General features: G+C 37.1%; 2 protein-coding genes across 3 annotated transcripts in view; one reads left to right on the top strand and one right to left on the bottom strand.

Annotated features, from left to right (window-relative positions):
* The first annotated feature begins 743 nt into the window (after positions 1 to 743).
* Bag2 (BAG cochaperone 2) lies at positions 744 to 10,849 on the top strand. The gene is made up of 3 exons (XM_026398941.2): positions 744 to 944; positions 8,937 to 9,046; positions 10,311 to 10,849. The coding sequence occupies exons 1-3, from the start codon at positions 832 to 834 to the stop codon at positions 10,721 to 10,723; spliced, it is 636 nt and encodes a 211-aa protein (XP_026254726.1). The 5' UTR covers positions 744 to 831; the 3' UTR covers positions 10,724 to 10,849.
* An 826-nt stretch (positions 10,850 to 11,675) lies between these two features.
* Positions 11,676 to 19,015, bottom strand: part of Rab23 (RAB23, member RAS oncogene family) — a 35,247-nt gene continuing 27,907 nt past the window's right edge. For both annotated transcript variants that reach the window (XM_026398940.2, XM_077801697.1), the window contains exon 7: positions 11,676 to 17,347. In XM_026398940.2, the coding sequence (XP_026254725.1) occupies positions 17,208 to 17,347 (140 nt within the window). In that variant the 3' untranslated portion in view covers positions 11,676 to 17,207. The remainder of the gene's footprint in view (positions 17,348 to 19,015) is intronic.

Below are 19,015 nucleotides of genomic sequence, written 5' to 3'. Positions count from 1 at the left end.
GAAGTGGCTTAACTAATCAATTCCAATTATTTCCACTCAAATACTAACAGATAGTTTTTTCAATAAGAAAAACAAAGTCACTAAAAAATCCCTTCGTTAGGGTGGAAGTGGAGTCAGTTCACCTTATTTCCCACATGTAGACAGGGAAAGATGTGGTAGCTTTTTCTTTTTAACTTTGTCTCAGTGTTGTCCAGGCTTTCATTTTTCTCATCTCAGGAAAATGGTAACCCAACTTGTCAGGCCGGTGTAGACTGCCAGCGGTGTAGAGACCTTCTGTTTCACAGAGGGACCTTTTTTCCACATATCAAAGGATCCAGTGGGTTTTGTTCTGGCTGTGAATGTGGGTACTGGAGAACAAATGAAGCCTTTAGTGGGCAGTGCAGCTCCTGCCTGTCTGCCGTTAGGTACCTTCGCAGGCGGATATCCTTTCAGGCTGCACGGAAAGTCGGGGCCACAAGCTAGGCTGGGTGTTCAGGGGTGCCCCCCGCCCCGGTTTCGGGTTGCGCGGCCCGAGTCCGCTGGGGGAGGCAGCCGCTAGCTCAGGACCTCCCCTGTCTGTGGCGGTCTGGCGGCGTCTGAGGCCCCGGGCCCCACCGGCCCCTGGGCGAGCCCCCTCCCCGACTCATACCCTTGCCGCAGGCGGTGCGCCTGTCCTTCTTTGGCCACGCGGCAGCGGCGGAGTCGGCGCGTCCGCCCGGGCCGCCCCCACGGGCGTCAGAGGGAGGCGGGCGCCCCGCGCGGTGACGGCGACGCCCGCGGCCCCGGGAGCGCTCTGCTCGCCACCGCCTGAGAGGCCGGTGACCTCTCTGCCGCCCCGCCTCGGAGGCTCAGATGGCTCAGGCGAAGATCAACGCCAAAGCCAACGAGGGGCGCTTCTGCCGCTCCTCCTCCATGGCCGACCGCTCCAGCCGCCTGCTGGAGAGTCTAGACCAGCTGGAGCTCAGGTGAGCCGCCGAGCCCTCGCGGGCGGCGCGGGCAGAGGCCGCGGGCGTCCCGGGCCCAGTCCCGGGCAGGCTGCGGCGGGACGGGTTGCTTGTGGCGATTTGTTGTGGGTGGAGAGGATGCAGTTTGTTTCGTAGCGGATATTCCTCCCCTGGTCGGAGAGAAAAATGCATCCGATTCAATTAAACCTGTGAGCGCGGTGGCCACGTTCTCACTAAAACACCTGGACGTGCGTTTGGGAGCGCAGAAAAATCAGAAGAGATGGTGACATCACTAGGGATTAAGACGGCACTTTGGGTCTATAGAACTTCTAGAACCTTCTGCGTGGTCCCAGCTTCCTTAAGCTTAACTCTTTCCCAATTATGCACCTCTAAAGGAGGCAGCAGTTTCTAGTGGCTCCTGATGTGCTATGAGGGGTTTTTTTGCTCCAAAACACTTGACAGCAAAAAAGAAAGGTGAGTTGGGGGGGTCCAGGAATCCCCTCTAGAGCCAGAGTTAGAGAGGGGTGAGATAAACCAAGGGATGAACTCAGTTGGCTTGTACTCCCCTAATCTCCTGTATGGTACTCTGCCAGTCCCTTAGTCTCAGTATTTATTGAGCACCTCCTAGCATGGAAGATACTGCTCACACCTTTAAAGTGCCAGTCCTTGGCCTAAAAGTGCGAAAAGGTAGTCTCTTCACCTGCTTATGGTTTTACTAAGAAATCAGACTTGTATAGAATTTCATTATTTCATTGGTTAGAATTTTCTAAATAATTGAGTATTAGTAAATTTTGAAAACATTTTTCTTTAACTGTGTTTGCCAAATTTTATGTACTTAATGTGAACGTTTTTAAACATCCTGTAAATATCACTGAAATTACTATGTAAATTTTTTTAAAATATTTATTTTTTTAGTTATAGGTGGACACAATATCTTTATTTTTATGTGGTGTTGAGGATTGAACCCAGTGCCTCACGAATGCAAGGCAAAAACTCTCCCTCTGAGCCACAATCCCAGCTCCATTGTGTAACTTTTTATTGTATGCAGGTATAAATAATGAAAATCTTGCTAAGGCACCTGCAGTCTACTGAAACTGCATAGTTTTTTTGCCAGGTTCTGGATAAAGATAGGAGAATGTGAGTCAGAAAGCTTAAGAAGCACTTGCCTGTGTCTTTATCTCCCTGTAATCATAAGCCAAAACACCCCACATAACACATTAATAACCACAGTATCTCCTGGCATTTTAGGTATTTGTTACTACTGGGAGAAAAGTGCTAGAAAGTGAGAAATTTTCCACCCACAGCATTTTTATGAACTGTACCAGATAGAGAAACTAGGGCCCTGCACCTGGTTCTGGAGATCTGCTCAGAATGAGACAAATGGAAGGGAGAGGTAATGCTGTTAAGGGATCTCACAAAAATATCAACTCACACACTCAACTGGCAGAGAAAGTGGAGCAAAATTGGGGAACTACAGATCAGTGGCCCCAGCTACTGATAAAAAGCCCTCTGAGGAATAGTTCTTTTCTTGTAGCAGTGATCCACAGTCTTTAGATCTTTGAGAATATTCTCAATCATTTCAGTCTCTTGAATAGTCAGAAAGAAAACTTTTTCTTAAAGCCTTGAGGAGGATGTTTTCTCCTCTTTGCTTCAAGCTGAGTCATTGTACTCAAACTTGAATTAATGCCTCCCATGTATGTGGTATGTACAAAAGTACTCAAGTGCTTCTTTTTAAAAGCAAACCTCTGATTTTGAGTATTATTATATTCTAATGTTTAATTAATGAAAATAACTTGCTTAACACTTGCATCAAAGAGGAAAACCTAATTAATATATGTGTCCAATTGTCCATTTTAAGGAATTTTTTATTCTTCCTTTAAAAAAGTAATACTAAAAAGTAAAGAAGTATTTCAGAAGGTAAGCAAAAACAGAAAAATGCTAATGCTGCTCCCATTAATTCTTTTTTCTCTTTTTGAAGCTATAAGGGCAGTGTCACAGACCCCTACACTATTAAAAACTAGACTTGTGCCCAGGGGGAGATTGACTTTTAGAAAAACACATGAAACTTATATGTAATTTTGCTTTTCTACTTTGATTTCATATTGATTATGACTTTAAAGTAGTAGGCTGGGTAAACAGTGTAGTCCGTACCTAATTCCTCATCCACACTGATTCTGCTAGTTGTGGAAGAAACTTCTTCCATCTATGAAACTAAAAACAGGATTATGCCAAATGCTCTATGACTTGGGGTATAAACTGGCCTATAAGATGTTTAAAATGCCTTAAATTGTTTGGCCATGGTCTACAGACTTAAAACTTGCCATTGGTTTCTAATATTTTATTACACTAGCCTTTAAAAATCTTTTTTCCCCCGTCAGTTCATCTCCTTTACTGCTTCCTCTTAATAAACCAATTCTGTGGAATCTGGAGTTCACATTTGCCTGTGGCTCAAGACACCCTGCTTATTATTGTTATTTCTAACAGTAATAATAACTTAGAAATAATATGTTAACATTTACTCATTTAATGAGCACTGTCTAAATATCTATATATAATGCCCCATGCTATTATCTCCAATCTATGAAAAATTGAGGCTAACACATAGATGACTTGTCTAAAGCCACACAGCTAAAGAGTAGTGGACTTCAAATTTGAACACTGGAAGACTGGCTCTCCAGGCTCTAACACTTTGTGCCTGAATTTTCTTAAATATGTCCTGTTCCATAATGTTGGGTTGGTGTATGAATGGATATATGATTTTACTAAAAAAAGATGAAAATTATATTAAACTTCCATTCAGTAAACACTAAACACCCACTGTGTGACAGGCGTAGTGACTCCTAGAAGGCCCAGGGAGAAAAGGAAAATGTTTAGGGGATGGGTGTTAGAGACTGGCAGAGGGGAAATAGGGAGATTGGCTTTTGTCACATTCCCCCAAACTAATCATAGTCATTCCTTCCTTTGTCACATCAGCTGTGGGCACAGCTGGGAAATGAAGGGTTGGGCAGGAGATGAAGTGTATCATTCCTGTGGCTTAAAGTTTCTCAGCACTTAAAGTCTGTCATGGTGTGTGAAATGTTCCAGGACTCAAAAAGCAAGATAACATCATAGTTAATTCTGCATAACAGCCTATAATTTAAAAGAACACCTTCCATAAAAATTGTCATTGAAAACTTAGAAACCTTTGAGGTAGGAGGAGGGCACATATTATTATTATCTCTTAGAAATGAGGGAACTAAGGTCTAGAAGGATTAAATGGCTTGCCTGAGGCCTCGTTACTGATGAGTAGCTATTAACAGGAAAATACCCATCCCTTTTTTATACCAGTATCTTGATAGTGAATGAACTTTAACGTTAAAAAAGTATATTTTTAGTTGTAGATGAACACAATGCCTTTATCTTATTTATTTATTTTTTTGTGGTGCTGGGGCTCAAACTCAGTCCCTCACTGTGCTAGGTTATAGTCCCAGCCCAAACTTTAATATTGTAATGATTAGAAAAACCCTTCAATTTTTTCACATTACCCAAAATATTAAGGGAATATTGTTGCAGTTTTTTAAAATGCAGGAGTATCAAATAAGATACTGTTTGGGAAATTATTTCTTTCAGATAAATCCATAATGTGAGCATTTCCCATTTTCCCTCCATTTGATGAAAACACGAATTCTTGTTATTAATAAATGAGCTTGTGGTGATGGTAAGTACATAATAACTGCTGTGAAGCTGATGTATGCCAGCACCAATTCTAAGCACATCATACATATGAAAAAAAATATATATATATATATATATATTTTTTTTTTAAATCACTGCACCAGTCACTGCATTAAACTCATCACCTCTTTACTTCATTTAGTTAGCCACCATCTCCTCATTATCTCTTTTTCATAGATGAGGGAATTGTAGCCAAGAGTGAATAAGTACTCAAAGCCATATAGCCAGAAAGTGGCAGCACAAGACAGTTTTCACTGCACACTTTATTAGCTAATGTATCAGTAGCTCCAGGTTAGGTTTGCACCTTTCCCAAGTCTCCCACCAATTTGTCTTCTTGATACCTAAGCTGCAGAAATTTTGTATGGTGCCCAAGACCTGGGGACTACCTTAGGTTGCATACACTCCAGTTTTGTCCTCAGTAATATTCTGATGAAAGTGGGGCTTGCTTTTGTTTGTTTGTCAAAGCCTGCTTAGAAGCCCATTTCAGTGGGGCAACCTGTAATCCCAGTGATTTTGGAGGTTGAGGCAGGAGGATTGCAAGTACAAGGCCAGTCTCGGTAACTTAGCAAGACCCTGTCTCAAAGTAAAAGAAAGCTTGGGGGCTGAGGTTGTAGCTCAGTGGTAGAGTGCTCGCCTAGCATACATTAGGCATTGAGTTTGGTCCTCAGCACCACATAAATATAAAATAAGTATATTGTGTCCACCTAAAACTGAAAAATAAATATTTTAAAAAAAGCTGGGATGGTAGAGCACCCCTGGGTTCAATCCCCAGGATTGGGGTTGAAGGGGGGTGGGGGAGCCTGCTTAGTTGTGATTTAACATGGAGAGTTTTCCAAGAGCACAGCCCAGACCAGCCTTGATGTGAGGATAAGTTCTTTCCCAATTTGGACATGTAGCTGCTTCCAAGATCTGTTAGTAAATACAGAACTGCCCTTTGCCGCCAAGAGAAGTGTTGTCAGATGAGATACTAAAAGCATGAAGGAAAAAGTGAGGTGGCCCAAGTGAGATGAAACCAGAGTTCCAGAAGAAAATAATTGAAAGGGAGACAGGAATATTCAAGGATACAATAGCTAAGAATTTTCTGGAATTAATGAAAAAGCTATAGACAAATCTATACTAGCTGATAAACAGTACAAATACTACTGCTACTACTACACTGCACAGATGAACAATGCCAAAGGTGTTAATTACCTCAAGGGACAGGAAGGAGGAGTTGTTAAGGAAACAGTTCCTGTCAGAGGGGCTTTGGGTTTTGAAAAAGATCACCTAGTAGATAAGGGTCTAAGGGTGGGGGAGAGAAGGTGGCAGAAAGAAGGAAGAGTAAAAAGTAAAAGCCCCTGGTGCCAACACCCCTGGAATCCACATTTTGAAGAATGGCAGTTTATTTTTGCCTTGAAAGGGAAAAGGTACAAGAAGTTCTTTAAAGATCAAATCTGTTTTTTGCAAAGAAAAGGCCCTGGCACTTTCTGTTCTGTATAAAGAAATCTTCTGGGGAAAAAAAAAAAATCCCCCATAAATAGAGTTCTAGCAATTTCATTTGGTCTTATTCATTGATAAAATTTCTCTTTATATGACATATTTACATTTTTTCTTCATTTTTCTTTTAATCTGTTAACAATTCCACAAACTCACTATTGTATGTACAGCCTGCCTTGTAGCATTCAATTCTGTCTTTATCATCTTACATGTGAATACAAACTCAGGAGTGTTAAAAAAATATATTATTCTCATTTACCAATTACATGATTCTTTTGTGTCAGTTATCTAAATATTAGTCATGGTGTTTTTAGTATAAATATCTCATTAGTGGCTACTCAGTCTCTTTCATGTATATCTGTGAGACTTTGTAAAATATTTGAATAAATGGTGAGTGGTGCAGGAAGAGGGCCTGATACTGCATTATTACCACTTTATGGAATATTATATTTGATTGTGTCTTCCAGCCAGATTTGTCACATAAGATTCTTACCAGCTCTTTGCTTTTACTGGTTCCTATAAACACAGAATCCTACACATATTTAATATCTTGAAGAATAACCATGCTGTGGTTATACAGCCTTTCAATGCTATTTTGGGGTATAACAGGTGGGTGAGTGGATGGAAAAAAAGCATGTTCGGGGCTGGGGTGAGAGGTGAGGGATCCTTTCACAGAATTGACATGCCAAAACATTGGTGAGTTGTTCCTTCTGTGCCCACTTTAGGCACAATCTAGCTTAGATCTCCCATGATCCTGTATTTCTAGGATCATCCAAATTCTGAGGATAAGTCTGACACTGTCATTTTACAAGATTTGGTACCTTAGTTACCGTAAGCTTTCAAAAGCAAATGTGAGACAACTTTTAATTATGCAGCATGTCATTTTTTTTCTTCCTGCTTTCATAATTCTACCACCTAGTTTTTTAGTGAATGGGCATGTTCTTGTGTTTGTGTAGTGAAGGAGGCATGTGTGTCTAGTTGAAGGAGGTGGAGAAAGAGTGCTTCTATAGTTTGATCAGGGCTTCATACCAAAAACCTACCAAAGCTTGCCTTTAAATCTATGAAAAAGACAAAAGATGCTCCCAACACCACCACCATTTCATATAGTACCAGAGGACCTTAGTACTACAAAGGAAAAAACAAGAGCTATTTGGATTGGAAAGGAGAAGACACAAGCGGTCTTTTTTTTTTTTTTTTTTTCGACAATGATATGATCATCCTCCTAGAAGAACCAAGAGAATCAACAGAGACACCATTAAAATTAATAAGTATAAATCAAGGATTCCAGTTATAATCTTGAACCTAAAAAACAGCATTTTTGAACTAACAGTCATTGATTAGAAATGTAATTGGAGTTATCCACAACATCAACTATATCTACAATGTATCTAGAACACAATGTATCTAGTCCACAAGGCTACTATGGAGAATTTTTCAAAACTCTAATAAAGAATATAGAAGATCTAAATGAAGAGATGTATCATACCCCTGAGTGAAATGACTCTTATTATAAAGATGTCAAATTTCTCCCAATTTTTTTTAGAACCCAATAAACTTACTGAACAGTTTGTACAATGGAAAAAGTTCCCATTAAATAGCTAAGTTATCTTTAAAGAAAATTGGGCAGTTGGGGGAGGCTACTCTACCAAATATTAAGGCAAAATGCAAGACTGAGGTTATGGCTCAGTAGCAGAGTGCTTGCCTCACACATGTGAGGCACTGGGTTCAATTTTCAGTACCACATAAAAATAAATACATAAAGATATTGCATCCATGTATAATTAAAAAAATTAAATGGGTGTTGGTATAAAAACAGTTAAATATACTAATGTATGGAATACAGATTTCAGAAATAACACAAATTGTAGGGAAAGATGAATTGTGTGGTAAATAATTTTTGGGGAAATGTCTCATTATTTGGATAAAAATAAAATATTTATGTAACCACATATAAGAATGGGTTCTAGTGGATTAAATAAATATGAGAAAGATAAAACTATGAACTTAATGGAGCAAAATATCTTATGACCTAGGGGTGGGAAAGGCCTTAAACAAAACTTTAAAGCATAAACCACAAACGAGAGACTAACCCATCCCATCATCATAAGGACCTCATAACTGGGCATTGTGACTTATGTGTAAAATCCCAGCTGTTGGGGAGGCTGAGGCAAGAGGCTTTTGAGTTTGAGACCAACCTGAGCAGCTTAGCATCTCAGAAAAAGAAAAAAAAAAAAACCCAGGATCTCAAGTGAAGGCAATCCCAGACTAGGTTCACATATGACAAGATGAAAGCAGGTATTGCAGTGTCTGTTGCCAACCAGAAATTAATATGCAAATTCTCAGGCCCATAGGGGACATGTTGTCAACTTTAAGTGTTATTGCCTTAATGAGAAGATGGTAGACAATCTGAGTGCCCATCTCTGGGAATGGACACACAACATCAGATGTTTATACATACGCAGTAATTAGAAGCTACTGCTTAGACGTACACCCGAAATCCTGGATGATTCTGAACAAAATGGAAATTTTAAAAATGGGATAAGGTATAAATTTAAAATATGCAAATATATAAATAATACAGATTTTGTAATAACAGAGAAACAACAAATAGAATAATTGTTCTATGGGCAGAGATGAAAGTGGGAGTGAAGTTAAGTGAATTAAAAAAAGTAGAAAAATGTTTAAAAAGGTCTAAAGAAATTTTAAAATGCATTCCTAATGATCTTTAAGACTGACTTGGATTGAATGAGAAAATGAAGAAAATTAATAAAAAGAACACCGTCCATATAATTAATGACTGTTTTGTTTTCCCAATTTACATAGGGTTGAAGCTTTAAGAGAAGCAGCAACTGCTGTTGAGCAAGAGAAAGAAATCCTCTTGGAAATGATCCACAGTATCCAAAATAGCCAGGACATGAGGCAGATCAGTGACGGTGAGAGCCATTTCCACAGAAGGGGGCTCCTCTCTTACACTGCTTTAGGGGCTTTGTGATAAGCATGGGCCAGTTTTTGTCTGACTTCTGGTATGCGTACACTAGGCTTCAGCATTTCACGTGAGCTACATGGAGCAGCTGTGGCTGTCAATTACAGCAGCCACTTATGTAGAGATCATTGTTCCTATGTGCTGCCTACCCCAGATCTGGAAAAGGCCTGAAAGCTCCGGAAGAGTGGGGCCCAAGCCGTAAGGCCATGTGTCTCCTGTCAGGTTCACACTCTTAACTTCAATTTTTCCAAGTTCCTGGACTCGGAAAAGCAGAGGATAAAGCAGAGAATAAAGGGGAAAGTGGAGGCAGAGAGCAAAAAAGAGATGAATTGAGGTGTAAGTTTTTGTAATTGAGGTGAGAGGAAATGGAGAAAATTCAGAGGAAAGGTAAATTACAGGACCAAAAGAAGACACTGATGTGCTGTCCTCTTCATTTGAAGAACGCCACTGCCTATGGAGGAATAGGGCCCTGTTCCCTTGGCATTGGATTCCCAACTGGGCTCCTTTGGTGCTCCACGGGGAAAGCCAGTGGGTCATAAAACAGTAAGCTTAACTTCATATCCAAACTGGTAAACATCCACAGTGGGTCATGATCTCGTTTTTCTCTTCATTATTGTGGCCCAAGGTCATGAGTTAGGAATGAGGTTATAGGACAAAGAGGAGATCATGGGCTTTTTCATATAGTGCACTGTTGACAGAGCTCTGTTTACCATCATTGCCTCCTTGTGCCAGTCAGGATTCGGGACCTCTGATCTTCCTCAGACTGCCTGGAGGGGATGAAGTCAGTGCTTGGTTTTGAGGCCAGCTTATTCTCTACTGTCATAGCTCTGACTCCTTGGCCACACCTGCACACTCTCATATGGGACAGTCTCATCACCACAGCTCTACCCAGCACAAACCCTAGTTATGCTCCTTGCTCACAATGATGTAATTGTTCTTCATCTCAGACACAAACCTGCACACACTTGTGCAGACATGTGAACCTGAAAAATCATTTGGTACACTGTCACAAATTTTCAGAGGAAGGTATTCTGCGACCTCTAGTATTTCGTCTGTTAATCTTACATGCTGTAGTTTTAGTCTTCACCTTAAAATTTTCACAGCACAAGTTCTTATAGAAAATAAATCTAGCCATAAATGAATGCCTTAGTGTTCTTGACATGAATAAGCTTGTGTCCCATATTGATTGATATTTCAAAACTTTTTATGTTTAGGAGAAAGAGAAGAATTAAATCTGACTGCAAACCGTTTGATGGGACGAACCCTCACCGTTGAAGTTTCAGTAGAAACAATTAGAAATCCCCAACAGCAAGAATCCCTAAAGCATGCCACAAGGATTATAGATGAGGTGGTCAATAAGTTTCTGGATGATTTGGGAAATGCCAAGAATCATTTAATGTCACTCTACAGTGCATGTTTGTCTGAGGTGCCACCTGGGCCTGTTGATCAAAAATTTCAATCTATAGTAATTGGCTGTGCTCTTGAAGATCAGAAGAAAATTAAGAGAAGATTAGAGACTTTGCTTAGAAATATTGAAAATTCTGACAAGGCCATCAAGCTGTTGGAGCATTCTAAAGGAGCTGGTTCTAAAACTCTGCAACAAAATGCTGAAAGCAAATTTAAGTAGTCTTGAAACCTAAGGGTACCTACAAATGATGATATAAAAATAATAAGATGCTATTTTAGTTCTTTGTCAGGTATAACCACTTACTTGATACAGTTGTTTCAGATGAGGAAAATACTCCAGTGTTAACATTTTTGCAAATAATAATTAAAATTTAAAGTATTTTAATTATCTAGAAGTTTTTAGATTGAATTCTTGTACTAGGATCTAGCACTATATATTTTACTATTTTATGGATGAATGAATACATAGTATGTAGAAAAAAATGTATTCAGCCGGGGTTAAAGCATTCTTGGACTTTGTCTGGCATGTAAACACATAGGCACATGAGCATTTAGTTAGCTAGAAATTTGTTACCCTAACAGTACACACATGTGCATGCATGTACACACACACCCCACATACACACACGCAGTACACTCAAGTACTAAATACTGTGCTTAGAGGGATAAAAGGAATCACAACATAAGGACCTTTACCTGCATTTACATGATTATTTTGTTTTTAAGATTTGTGCATCTCACTGTATGAATGTATTTTGTATATACATGGCAACGTGAGAAAAAGCAGCTTTAATTTTGCAACAGTTGAACAATTATATATCCACTTGATCTCTCAAATGCATTAGTTGTCTAAAATTTCAGTGTTGAACCTTGCCTTTTTTTTTTCTTCCTTTAAGCCACTATAAAGGCTGCTTAATTGCAGTTTCAAAAGCTCTATTTTGTGTAGTGGTCCAACTTGTTGCTATTACTGCAACTTAACTAAGCTTTATCCTTTGTTTCTGATTTTTGTACAAATTCTCAGCAGGTAGATTTATTGGGTCAAAGGGTATATAGATTTTCATGGCCTAACACATATTTATAAATTGAGAACTTTTATACAAAGAATTCAGAAATATGTCTGTCTTCAGTAATTAAAGTGTAGTTATTTCACTGAAATTCTAGCATTGAGCCTTAAATTTTTCTAGTTGTAGACTTAAAACACCTGAATTTAATTTGCTTCTTGCTTACTAACAAGGCTGATTAATGTATTGATCCTTTTATAAATGAAGTATAGCACAACTTTGTTAAAATTAACTAGTGCTTTTGAGCACAACTTCCCCAAATACTGTGAAACAAATACTTCAATTTATATTAGAATATAGGTAATCACAAAAAATATTCAGATTGATTTTATATATCTATATTCCTCAGTGCAAACAACATTGAGCAGAATTTTCTGTACAAAAGATGCCAAGTTAGTTGGGGGTAGGGGTTAAAAAAAAAAAAAAGATGCCAAGTTAGATATACTCAGAACATTCATAGTTGATCTTTGCCAGCCCCAACTCTGCTCATTTAAGTCTTTCTATTTTGGGGAAATGTTAATTCTATCTGTGGCAATAGTTCTTGGTTTGTAAATGGATTCTGAGTTGCTGTCATCAGGTTGCACAGATGAAAAAAAAAATTGTGCCACCTTGTTTTTTAGCAGCTTTTTGAAAATTAAGAACGGGATGATCAAGTTTTCCTCAGATTCTCTAGTGTTGTCAGTTTTGGAAAGCCCTTTCCCCTCTGGGTGGTACCCCCTGCCCTCTACCCTCCCATTCCATTCACTCCACATCAGTCCAGGACTTTTTCCTTCACAAATTATTGTTGTCATGCTTCCTTGACTTGTATTCTTTGCTATATGAGCCACATGATAGATAATGACAGATAATAGACTTGAAGGACATTTAGAGTATGTTTTGACTTATCACCATCCAACACAATTTAAGAATGTAACGTGCAATTTGAGGACAGCTCTTTGTCTTATTTCCATCCCTGTCTGTCCCAAGGCTTCTCCATAAAGCCTGCTTTCTGCCTTCATTTTTAACGATAGGCTTTCTGAAGTATGGTAGCTAGCAAACGGACCTGCAAAGGAGACGTTAACTCAAATTCATCAACTGAGGACAAAGTGAAAATCCACCTAGTTAAGTATGGCAAATATAGAACTGAGCTTTGTGGTGTTTTAATTTAGGGACTCTGATATTGAAAAAGTTCCTAGTGCTTTTAAGTGGGAAGGGGACCTTTAACAGCAATGAATTTGAACTTGAGGTTTCCAATGGCCTTTGCCTTTCCACTGGTGGATTCTCTCTTAAAAAAAAAAAAATTAGTTGTAGATGAACACACAGTATCTTTATTTTTATGTGGTGCTGAGGATTGAACCCAGTGCCTCACACATACGAGGCAAGCACTTTACCACTGAGCTACAGCCTCAGCCCTTCCACTATTGGATTCTCTAGGACACATGGAATCCTGTGAATGGGCTCTTCCTTTTCATTTAATGAAACATTAGTCAAGTATGATGCACAAGGACAAACACTTGAGTGCAGTCATGGTACCCTGTTGATGCAGCTCAGTCTAGCATTGACCAGAGTGCTTAAAATGTATTTATATGTATTTATAAATGTATTTAAATACATTAAAATGTATTTAATGTATTTATACCCTTTAAATGACTGACTGATAAATGTGGACACATTTCATATATGTGAAAATGCTGTCTCTGAAGGCAGAATTTTACAATTACCCAAAGACACAAAATAAGGTAAAATAGCTAAGAATCTTGGGAAAGAAAAGGCAACAAAGGTGTGAGTAAATGTAGGCTCAGCCACCTCTGTATTTGTGTGTGTGTACTCACACCAAAGAAGCCAAAGGAAAATGGATAAAACAGAAAACAGGCACAGTACTACTGGGTTAATAAGTATCCCTGCAAGACGTAGCCTGAGCGCCCAACTCCATCTCTTACCAGCAGAGGGCCCAGGAGCATTTCCTTTAACAAGAATCTTGCCCTTGGCAACTGAAAAATCTGGGTTACAAGGCTCCTTCAAGCTTTTATGTGTAAGAGATACCACATGCTCACATGTGGAAAAAAACTTGTGAAATCAATTAGAACTATATGGTTATTTTATACCACAAGACAAAGTAAATGTGTTATTTGGAGGACTAAAAGCCTCAGAACAAGACAAAATAAAAGCATGATATTGCTACAATGGTAGAAGAAACATCTGTATGCCATGGTGCTACTAAGTTGCATTAAATAACCACTAACAAAATGAATATATTCCATACTGATCCATTATCAGGAGTATGAACTATTTTTAGGTTATTTTTATTTTTAAAGAAGTTACATTATACCTTTTACTACTGAGTTTCACATTGGTGATAACATCACACATATCACATGAAATTCTAGCTTTGAAATGCATGTTTTTTTTAATTATTGGAATTCATCTCCACTGAAATTTTAATCAAATTGCACATTTTAAATTAATCTTGAGGGCATAACTGCTACTCAGTACAAATTCATACAAGTGGTTTTTCCATTTAAATTTATAAAAGTATTATTTATTACTCACAAAAAATATAGAAGTGGTTCAGTTTTCCTTTTAATCCAGTTTTTATTTTTAAAATACCATTTACCAACATTCTGTTAGAGATACTTAAAGAAAGCCAAAAAGGGGCACTAGCTGGTAAAAGAGTATCATAGTCAGATTACCCAGTTACTCATGTGTTTGATGACTGGGTATCTTAAAGACTACTGGGGTTTTAAATATTTTTTTGTTGTTTACAAATTCAATTTTATGTAGATATACAAGTTTTATATATGAAAGCCTAAAGAGTGACAATAAGTACACATGATATTCATAATTACTGAGGAAATCTACCTGTTTATCAAATGACTGTGCAATGAAAGACAAGCTTTCACCACATCAGTTCATTTTGTTTTCAGAGAAATACACTAATGATACATTTCAGAAAGTAATAACTATTTCAAAAGTTTGAGAAAGACGCTAACAATATCTTACATTAAAACAGTACAATGTTTGAAGTTAGAACATTGGGTTCTAAGGACAACTCCTCACTAGAAGATTTTCAAAAAAGGTCCCAGTCCCTAAAGCCCCAGGTGCAATGGAATACATATTACTGAGATTTCTTTCTCACTGCATTGCCAACTTTGGAACAACCACATAGCTTCACTCCATAATGAAGAAAGTTGCTTGTCCTTTTTAATACTGTTAAGCTTTATTCTGAAAAACCACATGTGCTTCCAATTTTGAACAGGTAAAAAGAACCTTTTAAAATATATTGCCTTATATGGATTATTTTGTACATACTATTTAATTCACAGGCAGAGACTGAAAAAGGAAACCAGGGGAACTGAAATATGGCAGTTGTTCCACAGCTATATGTCTGTATGCTAAAAATTACCCATAAAAGTAGACTGGGGCACAAATGCATGCTAACCCAGAATCTTAGTCGTGTCTCTTTAGTATCCAGAGTTTCATGATAAGTTAATAAAATTACTTAAAAGAGTAAAGGATCACAAAGGAAAAATATCAATCTTTAAAGTTTTAGAAGATTAAATTGAGAATTTATTTAACATATCACTGGTTTTCAAACCTTTTATTTTAAATGATTATGATTAGGTGTAAAATATAATAATGCCAAGTAAAAATTTAGGTCTCTTCAGTTTTCATAAGGAAAAACAAGGATAAACCAAACATAACTACAATCATCATTGGAGATTACATTTTTTATACAGAGAAGTAACACACATTTATCCACACAATTAATATGAAATTGAACTACAACACATTATATAACAAGAGACTTTTCTTCTGATAAAGATCATGAGATTATTTGACACAAATATTTTTTGTGCAAAAATTAAAGAGTAAAAAAGATGCATTCCTTAGCAGGTTATCATTGTAAGAAGCTGAGTTTTTTCCCCCAACACTTGTCCCACTGCCAGCAATGGGAGTGGTAACAACTGATGACATAAAAATAAACTTTTTATATTACTTTGAAATAGATAATGCCGGATTATTTCAATATTATGAAAAGCAAACATTCATACTTGATCACTTAACCAAGACATACCGCAGGAAATTCTACATGTTTTCAGTATTAATCTGGACAAAAGGATGAGGGTGGTGCAGATGGAAGACTTAAAAAAAGAAAAATATATAAAACACATGTATTTAGTATAAATAATGAAAATGATTTCATGACACATTAAGAGAAATTTTTGCATATTTTAAAATCCTGTAAGAAGGAGATATATTGAAATGGGTTAATTATATATTAAAAAACAACCACGGATGAATGATAATCAGAATTATAATCGATTACAGAGTTCATGCGATTATCTTTGTTTGAAAGGCTACTGTCCCAAGTCACAAAATTTATGCTCTGATACATCCTTTCATATTAGATTGTTTCTTATTATTCTGTATGTGGTGCTGACAGCTCTTGAGAAAGTGCTAAACAAACCAAAGGCTATAGAAATTTTTAAGCAATAATGGTAAAATAATATATGAAAGTATGTAAACAAAAGGATGCTTCAGAGTTGCAGGTTATTATAAAATCCCTAACTTAGATTAGGACTAAAGATCATATTGTAAAAATAGTTAGCATACTCTTAAAAGTTCAAAGTTGGGTTCTCAGTCAGCAGCAAAAGGTGCTAGATGCACAAACTTCATAGGACCTCCTGAATGACCATGCATGAACAGTGTACCTTCTTGGGACTTGGCTAACCTATGACAGCATGAATGCACCATGTTTACAGTGACCACACAGAAAAGATTTTGCAATAAGTCTCACACCAGGAAGATGCTCTAGCAATAAAAATATTTATATTCCCCTTTTATCTGCCTATCAGAGAACTGCTTTTAAAAGACACTATAAACAATAAAAATTTTGATAGTAAAGCACTGTAAAAATTAGGTGATATTTTTGGCACAAAGCACATTTTAAATCTAAGCTCATTTTGCAAAATATATGTCAGGAACTTTTCATTTGAAAATAAAAACGTACACATTGTGTAAATGGTTTACAAATGAATTGATTAAAATCTACATTCCCTTAAATACTGCACATACCTTCAGTTTGCTTCAGTACCAGATATCTGCATGCACACTTCCACATTCTAATTTTTAGATATTGCACAAGTAACATTGCCAAAATACATACTAGTGCAGTCTGATAAGATTTAGGGTTTGCCTTTCAGCATTATTTTTCCCAAGTATTTGGGTTCAACACTATTATCTAGAAAAGCTAGATGGCCAATTTCAGAAAAAGAATGCTTGTTTTCTTTTCCTTTATCCATATTAAAATCTGTACCAATATATTTAGGCATTGCATATATGTTTTCCAGCATTTAAAATTCAGCAAAACCTGTTTTTGACATTTCGTAATAGCATTCCTTCAAAAACAGGAGAAGCCTCGTCTAATGTAAAAAAAAAAAAAAAAAAAAAAAATTAAAATGAATTCCACAGGGCAGTAATTTTTCCACCAGAGGTCTCACTCTACATTCTGAAAAGCACTGCAGAGCAATGTTTAAATCTGTCAGCTTTCAGAAAGCCATTAGGTACTAAGACTGCTAAAACACTTGTAGCATACTGTGACAGCTGGATGTGTTTCTTAGTGAAGTGTACAATATAATTCAACTTTTTCATCCCTAAAATATTTTAAGGTATGCTACAGCTGCTAAAAGGATTTCTGTTTTTCTTGGTCCTTTGTTTGTTAGGTCTAAGATTGATGACATCTCCACCATTAAGAGTACTTGAATTCTGACCCGAGTGACTTCCACCAGATGTATTAAAGACACCTGTATAAATTGAAGGAAAACACAGAAATTGATACACCCTAGTTACCTGTTGCATTCAGCTTATTAGTAAATCAGAATATTTTTAAGTATTTATAATTATTTTCAGTTTTTATTATAATGAAGTATAAATAACAAAATATACTATCTTAACCTTTTTTAAGTGTGCAGTTTAGTGCTATTAAGAACATTCATAATATTATACAACCATCACCACCATCCATCTCCATGATCTTTGTGTCTTTAAAACTGAAACTCTATACCTATTAACAATAACTCGACATTCTCCCTCCCATCAGCCCCTGGCAACTACCAATCTACTTTTTGTCTCTGTGACTTTGACTACTTCATATAAATGGAATCATACTCTGTTTTTTAGCGTCTGCCTTATTTCATTTAGCGTAATATCTTTGATTCATTCATATGATAGCATACTACAGAATTTCCTTGCTTTTTAAGGATAATATTTCATTGTATGTAGATAACATATTTTGTTTATCTTTATCCATTGAGACGTCAATGGGTATTTTAGTACTGGAATTTTTTTGTGTGTGTGTGTGTGTGTGTGTGTGTATGCATGTTTTAATACAAAGTTGTGCATGGACAGTGTGCACTGTTAGTCCCAGCACTCGATACTGAGGCAGGAGGACTGATAGTTTAAGGCCAGCCTGGGCAACACAGAAAAATTTTAGCAGCCCACCTACAATTTAAAAAACGAATACACAGGTTACAAAGGAGGTCACAGTGAAGTGTTCCTTTTCACCACCCTACCTTGCCAGTTTTCTTTCACTAAGGCAAACATGTTAGCAGTTTTCCTTTGTATCCTTCCAGGGATATTTTATGCAGATGTAGTTAGAAAAACACACACACACACACACACATATATATCTTTTATCCTGTTCTACCCAAATTGTGGCATACACTACATGCCTTTTTCTACACACATCTTTTTCTATTTTCAAAATTTAGAATATGCAAATATAATCATTTTAATGACTTCACTTATTCATTATATACCACATAACTTCCTCAAGAATACCTGATCTGTACTTAACAACAGTATTTGTGAGAATTTATATTAATAATAACATTGCCATGTAAAAGCTGGTGAAATATAGATTTTTCCTATGTTGGCTAAAACAACAGAAAAGTGGTCTACAGCAACAGAAGATAAGAAGAGATGAACTAACAGAAACCTTTTCTATTTTAATTCACATTTTGAACTATGCTAGTCACAAAATGTAAATCACACACAATTTATGAACTACTTAGCATGTATGATACACAAAACTCTGGGCCAGAGACAATAAACAATATCAGGGATACAAACATGACCAATTTTGGCCCACAAGAAGTTTGCAACTTAATAAGTGAGATAAGACAGAATACAGATAAGTATTGCTAGAGACATTATATGTTAAGTGTCAGAAAGGAGAGACAAGATCTCATAGATGGTTCAAAGGAAGAACTAATTAAATTTGATTCATTCATACGATAGCATACTACAGAATTTCAAAAGAACGAAAAACTACATGAAAGTAGAACTGGACATCTGACAATGCCCTGGACTTTAATAGGCTGTGGCTTCAGCCAGATAAAAAGCTGAGAGAGCTTTCTAGGTAATCCCTGAAGAATGAATTGTTCTTTGAAAAAAGATGGGAAAGAGAGGTC

The sequence above is a fragment of the Urocitellus parryii genome, chromosome 8 (assembly GCF_045843805.1).
Source record: "Urocitellus parryii isolate mUroPar1 chromosome 8, mUroPar1.hap1, whole genome shotgun sequence".
NCBI lineage: Eukaryota > Metazoa > Chordata > Mammalia > Rodentia > Sciuridae > Urocitellus > Urocitellus parryii.
The sequence above is the reverse complement of the archived record's forward strand: the minus strand, read 5'-3'. Positions and strand labels throughout refer to the sequence as shown.